The sequence below is a fragment of the Phocoena sinus genome, chromosome 19 (genome assembly GCF_008692025.1).
Source record: "Phocoena sinus isolate mPhoSin1 chromosome 19, mPhoSin1.pri, whole genome shotgun sequence".
In the NCBI taxonomy this organism is placed as follows: Eukaryota; Metazoa; Chordata; class Mammalia; order Artiodactyla; family Phocoenidae; genus Phocoena; species Phocoena sinus.
In genome coordinates this window covers 31463906-31472450 of record NC_045781.1, presented here as the reverse complement: position 1 = coordinate 31472450, position 8545 = coordinate 31463906, and the positions used below count along the sequence as shown (strand labels likewise).

The 8545-nt window shown below is 46.7% G+C and overlaps 1 protein-coding gene across 2 annotated transcripts; it reads right to left on the bottom strand.

Annotated features, from left to right (window-relative positions):
- Window positions 1-1409: 1409 nt before the first annotated feature.
- ARL2BP (ADP ribosylation factor like GTPase 2 binding protein) lies at window positions 1410-8545 on the bottom strand. 2 transcript variants are annotated; one of them, XM_032613763.1, is made up of 6 exons: window positions 8149-8545; window positions 7351-7412; window positions 5198-5304; window positions 4100-4185; window positions 3788-3884; window positions 1410-3137 (listed from the first exon to the last, which is right to left on the bottom strand). In XM_032613763.1, the coding sequence occupies exons 1-6, from the start codon at window positions 8184-8186 to the stop codon at window positions 3036-3038; spliced, it is 492 nt and encodes a 163-aa protein (XP_032469654.1). In that variant the 5' UTR covers window positions 8187-8545; the 3' UTR covers window positions 1410-3035. The 2 variants fall into 2 exon arrangements, with proteins under 2 accessions (XP_032469654.1, XP_032469655.1); XM_032613764.1 differs by lacking the exon at window positions 8149-8545 and adding an exon at window positions 7726-8136.

Below are 8545 nucleotides of genomic sequence, written 5' to 3'. Positions count from 1 at the left end.
GCCCCACGGATACCAAGGGACAACCGTACAAAGGTTCCAAATGCCTATTTAAAGGCAATTCCAGTCCTGGAGTCACTCAGCACCACCAGCCACTTTGACCTGAGGTAGGATGACCAACTTCCTGCCTGCTTTGCTGGGACAGTCCCGTTTATGCCGCTTGTCATGGCGTAAATTTAATAGCACCCCTTTTTATTCAGAAAAGGGTCTCAGTTTAACAGTAAATCATTTAGTCATCTTGATGAACTTAAGATTGCCATAATGTCGCCTACCTTGACAGTTTATGAAGTTCAGAGATCAGATAATCCAAGTGCCTGATGCGCGGAGCTGCTACAGACAGTAGAGAGAGGGGGGAGAGCAGCAAAGAGGGGGAGTCCTTCTGAACTTATTTTCCCACCACAGCGCAACATGCTCTGAATAATAAGCCACAGGCATTTCTGGGCACTCCTTGGTCCTGTCTTAAAAAACTGGGAACAATTAAAATGTAACTAGATTCAAACAGTTGCAGATGAGCTGCTCCATTGCGAAGGGTTGGGGGGAGGACTAAGTCTGATACCCATGTCCCATTTGGGTCCCAGGCCTAGTTTGTGCCTGTTGTCCTGGTGTGACAATTAATAGCATCCCTTTTTACTCTCCAGTGTCTCAGAGTTTGAATAACAAATTAAAGTCATTCTAGAATTAAGCCATAAAAGGATAGTTTTAAGGAAGACCAACCGATTTTCTTTTGAGGCTTAAGAGAAAACAAAATCCTTGGCAAGTCTTACCAGGTTTCTGACACCCTAAAACACAGCCTATTTTGCTGGAGATGTTAACACTCTTTGTCAAACAACTACCTGTTGGCTCAGGCCAATGCATCCCCCAGCCCTTAGCCCCTGGCCCTGCAGTTTGGGTGAAGAGTGCTTCCCATGGCTGAGGAGGCCTAAGCAATAGGAGGAGGCAAATGTCCCCTGAGGCTAGGTCTGCACGTGGGGCCTTCTCATCCCAACCATCCCTGAGCCCCTCTGAAGGTGGGACATGATGAGCTAAGTTCCTGAGCAGATGGAGAGAGTTCTAGTTTGTTTTAAAAAAATCAGAAAGCCTGCTTTCTAATGTGAAGCTACAACAGACGTGCCTGCTTTTTTCCTGAGTGGAAAAGGATGAAAAAGAACCATTTGCCTTTTTTGTTCACTTTTCATAATTTCATCTTTGGATTTGTCCACCTGCCTTTTCTCAGCCAGACTGAATAGAGGGATTCTTCATCAAGTGCTTCCAACATGCCTGGCCTGCGATGGGCAGTCCCGTTTATAAAAAGAGCAAGAAGGGTAGGCAAGGCCAGGAGAGGAAGTGTTTTAAAAAGCCTTCGTCTCGAAAGACCAAAGTACTGATAACCTGATGGCAGCAGCAAAAGTAAAGAAGGGATGACTCATTTAGAATGATGGTTTTTGTTTTTTTCAAAACACCTGAAATTTTACTCATGGTACAAAAGTATTTAATAAGCGCCACGTTGGTACAGAAAAACGCACAGCCTACAGCTAGCTCATCCTTTAAAACCAGAACAGCCAAGTGAAAAGTCAGAAGAGTCTTATTTTTACTTTAAAAATAAAAAAAGCAACAAAAAAACAACTAAGGTATACACTGGGAATTGAACTACTATAGTTTTTCTTTCTAGAGAGGTGACACCCATGTTTTCTGGTCAGTAATGTTCTATCAAACATTGTACTAAACCAGTGTACTAAATCCAAGCAGACAGATGACCAGTAAAGCTGTTTGCTATCTCCTACTGAGCTAGACCAGTGGAGCACTATCTTGGTAGGATTATTTTGACAGCAAGAAGGAAGTGCAGAGCCCCTACCCCAACAGAAAACCTAAGGAGCTGTTCTACATAGAAAGGGTTTTAAGCAAACCTGCACAAACACTAACATGCTCTAAGAAAAGGAAACCTTTTAGACTACTTCCAGCATACATTCATTGGTGCCCAGTAAAATAGGAACACCAACACGGAAAGCATTTTTGCTTTCATAGCACTAACAGCTAAAAAGCACACAGCAATATAATACTTTGATCTTGAAGTGGGTAATCATGGAAGTTCCAAGATTATATCCACTAGGTTAGCCTGAGTATTCATCTATAAAAATGTTTTCAAAAACACATAAATGAGAGTTATAGAAACAATGGGACTGCATCAGGACCAGTAGAAGACAGTAAAGTGATACAAGGACTGTACATGTAAGACTAGGAACTGATTTTCACAAGTACCTTTTTAGGTAAAGGACAACTCTCTAAGTCGATTCCTACAGCCAAGACTAGCTATGATAGTAGGAGTTTCAGAAATCTTGAGATGGGTACCTAGCTTGAGTTAAACCCTAGATAAATATTCCCAGTCAAAAAGCCTACTGCAGCTGCAGGACTGAAACTCTGACCCATATAAAAAGCTGTGAGTGCACAAAAACCCTGGTTGGGAGGGCTTCCCTGGTGGCGCAGTGGTTGAGAGTCCGCCTGCTGATGCAGGGGACATGGGTTCATGCCCTGGTCTGGGAAGATCCCACATGCTGCAGAGCGGCTGGGCCCGTGAGCCATGGCCGCTGAGCCTGTGCGTCCGGAGCCTGGGCTCCGCAATGGGAGAGGCCACAGCAGTGAGAGGCCCGCATACCGCAAAAAAAAAAAAAAAAAAAAAAAAAAAAAAAAAAAGCCTGCTGGGACATGCAAGGCCTGCTGGGCCAAGAGAGTTGGTAATGGTGGGTTCTTCCAACAAGGACACACCAACACATATGCTAGGGAAGTGCCCCCCAGGTGGAATGCTGGACTTGGGCTTGGTGCAGGAGCCAGGCTCAGAAGCTCCTGAAAGAGGTGTCTACTCAGGGAGGAGTACTAGGGTTACTGAAGACAAGCACGTGTCCCAGGAAGGTCGGGTCATCTTCTGACCCATCAATACTTAACAAAGAGTTGCAGAACAGAGTCAGTCATTCCAAGATGTATTCTTCTGACATCATCAGCCAAAGCCTCTCCCAGTCTACTGGGCTGGTGATGTCTAGAAAGATCCCATTACCTGGAGGTGGGACCTAGGGCCGCAGATTGTTCTGGGAAGCTGTCATAGAAGATGATTTGCACAATGAAGTCACCACTAAACCGCTGCTTAAGTCCAGTCCCCGGCCTTCTTTTTCCTACATGAGAAGAGAGCAACTTTAAGAGGCAAGAGACAAAAAAAAGTCCTTTCTAGCTCGTAACAGGGAAGGAAGTGTTCAGGGTGGGCCACCAGGGAGCACACAGGAAGAGGGAGTATGTGATTTTGCATTTATATTCAGAGCTGGTCACTCTTTAAAAATGCACCTCTTGGGGACTTCTCTGGCAGTCCAGTGGTTAAGACTCCACGCTTCCACTGCAGGGGTCACGGGTTCGATCCCTGGTCCCTTGGTTGGGGAACTAAGATCCCACATGCCATGAGGCGCAGCCAAAAAAACAAAAAAATGACCTCTCTTCACTGAAAAACATTTCTTTTTCCTATTAAGAACCTGTACTCCAAGAAAAGCAAGGCAATTTGACCTGTTTTTTGGCTTTGTCCTTTCGATTATTTAGGAACCCTATAAGGTGCCTGGGACCTGTTTCACCAAAACCATGAGAATGTAATTCCTTGTTAAGGGTCCCAGGCCCCGGCCAGCAGAGGACAGCAGCTCGCTCTGCTGACACGTCACTCACTGCTGGGCTGATACTGGCCAGTCTTACAGAGAAGAGCACAGGGGGTGGTTTGTGCTCGACAGGTCTACTTGGAACTTTCTAAGCAGTTCACTGTGACTAAACAGACAGAGGAACTTACTGCTCTATAGTCCAGAAACATTTCTTTAAAAGCCAGAAAATCCGTAAACGTGAGCAGCATGTCGAAAATGTCACCGGCCACTTCATCTTTATGGTGCCTGCAAAAGAAAAGGGTGGCTGCTTCATGAATGAATGATGATACAGACTGTCTCTTCGAGATTTCCCTCAAAGGTCTGGAGGGCCTCCCACCCAGGACCTAACCAAGTGCTCTAAAGCTTGATATTCAAGCACTGAGGAAAACAAGGGGGAGGGTCTTCTTTCAGAGTTGAGGAGGGTAAAAAGACGTAAAAAAGCAGAGTCAAGCTCAACTCACTGTAAAGTTGTAGTGAAAGCCGCCATGTTAAATCCAGGAATCCGCTCCAACAGCTGTTCTTCTATATACTTTTCTACCAAAGAAATCTAACAGTGGAAAGGATCTTGGTCAGACTGTGCTTTAAGAAAACAAAGTTTCTCTTCAGAAAGCCTGTCCTCCAGCCCTTTGAAAACATTTCCTAAGAGCCTATTCTGTGTGCCTGGCTCCCCGCCGAGTGCTGGGAGAACCCAGAGAACCCAAACCCAAACCCAGCTCCTGTCCTCAGTGAGCACACCCCCTGTGCCCTGGCCCACCCGTGGGAGAGGCATTTGCAAGTAATTACGATGTAACAAGAGGAATGCTCCAAGGTGGGTAGGGATAGGGAGCAGAAGGGCTCCCACTCCCCACGGCGGGAAGTGAGGAGTGAGGTAAGTGGGGGCTTTTCTGCCTGGGTAGACGGAATCTGTGCGGAAAGAACATATAAAAAAGCACACAGTTGAAGGTAATTGCAGGTTCCTTAAAAGCTGAGGCTTGGCTTAAGAAACCTTCTTCGACTCTGCCACACTTCTATGTTAAGGGAAGAAAGTCCTGGAGGCTCAAACCTCTTCTCGGACCGATGAGATCATAACAGGAGGCTGCACGAGGCCTTGGCATAGGGCAAAGACCCAAGGGGTCAGAGTCGAGGTTCCTGGGTTCTAGTCTTGGTTTCGCCACCAACTACTTAATGATCTTGGTCTTAGTTTTCACTTTTATCAAACAGTCGTGCATACCTGACTGGATTATGCAGTAGGAAAAAATAGTGTGTGAAAGCCCAAAGGGTCAAAAGTATGTAAGTGCAAGGTATGGTGAATCCACATATGTAACTGAAAGCAGGATTATGATAAAGCCAAACATGTTTTAAAACAGAAGACGAAGTCATTAAATATTTGGAAAACAGCCCCAAGAACTGTGCAGAGGAAAACAACAGGAGATGAAGACTAAATCAGATTCTAATTAGGCTTCCCAGCAGGGTGCTGATGGCAGATTTTAAAAGTTGAGCAGATTTCAACATCATTTGTTTCTAAATTCATAATTTAAAGAAATCCTAATCTCCAGTAAGAGAAACAGGAATCCACTTACATATTCATTAAAAATAGGTGTGTAGGTGAGCTTATTCTCTTCTGTGTCTTCAAACTCCTGGTAGTACTTGTCCATGAAATTCCTCTGTAATAACTGGAACTCATCATCTGAACCGCAATAGGAAAAATGTACTCTTTTTAGTGGAGACTAAAAACCATTCTGATTTCTAAACAGGCAGGAAGAGATGTCAGCAGAACTGCTTTACGGATGGATGGCCAGTCTCTAGGAGGGGAAGCTGAAGGTGTTAACCGTACAGTTTCGCGGCATGAAGAGCAACCACCACTATCCTCTAGTCCACTTTAACCAGGGTGGCTTGGGAACTCCACAAAGGGTTCTCTTAATATAATTTCAGCAGCAGTGGTGTAAACAGTGTAGTGATTAAATGCATGGGCTCTGATAGAGGCTAGACTACCTGCGTTCAAATCCCACCTCGGCCACTTACAACTGTGTGACCTTCGGCCTGTTACTTAATTTCTCTAAGCCCCAGTTTCTTCATCGGAAAAATGAGGATGATCAGAGTACCTATCCTATAAGACTTGCTATGTGGAATTTAGATGAGAATTCATGTATAGAGATTGGTTCATAGCAAACATTAAGGTTTATGGTAGGGCTTCCCTGGTGGCGCAGTGGTTGAGAGTCCGCCTGCCGATGCAGGGGACGCGGGTTCGTGCCCCGGTCCGGGAGGATCCCACATGCCGCGGAGCGGCTGGGCCTGTGAGCCATGGCCGTCGAGCCTGCGCGTCCGGAGCCTGTGCTCCGCAATGGGGGAGGCCACAGCAGTGAGAGGCCCGCATACCACAAAAAAAAAAAAAAAAAAGGCAAATATTAATAATATTAGTAACGATGACATGTAATAATTCAGAGTGCTCAGCAAAATACAAAGTGCTCAATAAAGGCTGTCACAATTTCTAAAAAAAAAAAAAGGTTTATGGTACTTAGGGTATTTTAACAACCAAATAGAATATAACTTCTAAAAATAAAAGGAAAGGTTCATAAATGACCTAGACTTTGGAATAAATACCCTGGGCTTTCCCACAGCACACAGGTTACTCATAGAGGCCAAAAGAAAGTATTCCTCAGCATTCCCCAGAAATCCTCAGATCCACATGGGATCTTAACAGTGAAACATCTGCATTTAGGAGTTAAGGGTATGAACCTTTACAGGACCCGAAGGTATAAAAACTTGGTCAATGATTTTTCACTAAACAAGGCTAAGAAATACAGCTAGTAACACCAAACAACAGTGTTCTTTTCCTAATTCTCAGAAAACTTAAAGTCAACAGACAAGATTTTCTCAAATTTTTCTCTCCCACATATTTGTCTTAAATGGTTGGTGCCTATTACTGCTTATTACTTAGCAGGACTTATGGATGCCAAAATGAATCCACAAATTCGAACTCAGAACCCAGCTGAAGTATGACATCTTGTTCCTCATGAACATGTGTGCTATGGCTATGGTATTTTTAAATTAATTAATTAATTAATTTTTGGCTGCGCTGGGTCTTCGCTGCTGTGTGCAGGCTTTCTCTGGTTGTGGCGAGCTGGGGGCTACTCTTCCTTGAGGTGTGCAGGCTTCTCATCGCGGTGGCTTCTCTTGTTGCAGAGCACAGGCTCTAGGGCGCAGGCTTCAGTAGTTGTGGCTCGCGGGCTCAGCAGTTGTGACACACGGGCTTAGTTGCTCTGCGGCATGTGGGATCTTCCTGGACCAGGGCTCGAACCCGTGTTCCATGCACTGGTAGACAAACTCTTAACCACTGCGCCACCAGGGAAGTCCCAATGGCTATGGTATTACACTGTGATTTATGTCACAAAATATTAAAACACAAGACTAAAAATTGATTTTGCTCTCTGAAATAAACTAGGTTAATATTTTCTGAAGTTTTGCCAAGAGCCCCATAACTTCAAGGTGCCCCATTACCTGAATAAGTCCCTTCAGGGGACTGAATCTATGGTTACTAGTTACTTAAAGGAGTAGGGGCTGTAGCCTGTAAAGCAAAGCACAGTAAGGCTTACTTTATATTACAGTACGTTACATTAAACATTACATGCAGCTTCATGTTTTCTCTCTTTTTGAAAATTAACTCTCCAAATGGATTTCAACGTCCTTAAAAGCAAGGGCCTAAAACCTAAAAAGCACAGGCAAGGAAGCTTACCCATGATAATGTCTTCTAAATATCCAACCACAGCATCAAATTCTGCATCAGAGGCGGAAGAGCTGAAAAATACACGTGGATTAGGAGCTGTTTCAGATAATTCCTCTTTTTTTCAAAATGTATTATGGACATTTTCAAATGAACTTCCCATCAACTAGCTTCAAAAATTAATAATAATTACTGTCTAATTCAGCAATGCCACACAGAAGAAAACACATTTGACACATCTGTGACATCAAAGTTGAATGCAATGGCTCCACTTTCATAAAACATGATACGACCCAAGGACTTACAACAGGGACAAATAAAAGGGGCAAAGGCTCACAGCGGACATCTTAAGGCTCCTCGCACTTATTTCGCTGGGGTCCTACTCACCGCATTTTCGCTATCACCCCACACCAATCTGCTTGTGGGCGGGCGTAAACTTGGTGCGGTTAAGACACTGGCCGGGAAGGGGGGCAATTAGAGCCCCTGGGGGTAGTGGTGGTGGTCTTCTGACCCGTGGTCGGGCCTCTGCAGCTCAAACTCGCCAGGTTTTGCTGACGACCAAGGATTGGAGGCGGGGGGCATTGTGACAGAGGCGTGTATCATCGCATGACACCGCACTGCACTCCTGTCCTCCAGGGCTGAACCCCGCGGTCGCCGCGGCGGCAGAATCGACCGCGGGAACTGGGGCGGAGTCTTGTTGGTCTCCCACCCACACCGGGGATACTGGTTTCGCAGGGCGGAGGCAGAGGCCGAGGCCAAGCGCCGGCAGCCCCGACCTTCAGCCTCCCGGGCTCGTGCGGCGTCACTCACAAGGACAGCGCGAAGCTCTCTTCCTCTAGGGCGTCCATCGCCGCCGCCGCATCCACCGCGCGCGGCGCAGCGGGCCCGTCGGGCTTCTACCCCGCCCGAGGCCCGGGAGCAGCCTCCGCTCTGCTCCGCAGAGCCCCAACCGGCATCGGGAAGGCCTCGCAGCCGAGGCCTCGGCCGGTTCACGGCCCAACCGAGTAGCGCCTGCGCACGACACCTCGGCCTCAGGCTCCCCGGCTGCTGCCACGCGCCAGCCGGGCCGCACTAAACTCGCCGCTGCCGCCTCGGGGGTCCCGGCGTCCGTTACCGCGCCCACCCCGCCGTCACCAAGGCCTCCGCGACCCTTCCGCCGCCTCGCGCCTCTCAGCAGCCAATCACAGGCGTGCGTTGCCAAACGTCA

What these genes read in the sequence shown, in the direction of transcription:
- ARL2BP (XM_032613763.1), bottom strand. Translation starts at nt 8,186, where the DNA reads ATGGACGCCCTAGAGGAAGAGAGCTTCGCGCTGTCCTT. An exon ending in GAGAGCTTCGCGCTGTCCTT is followed by an intron (nt 7,413 to 8,148) that starts GTGAGTGACGCC and finishes TGTATTTTTCAG; the next exon opens with CTCTTCCGCCTCTGATGCAG. An exon ending in GCTTTCACTACAACTTTACA is followed by an intron (nt 3,885 to 4,099) that starts GTGAGTTGAGCT and finishes TTTCTTTTGCAG; the next exon opens with GCACCATAAAGATGAAGTGG.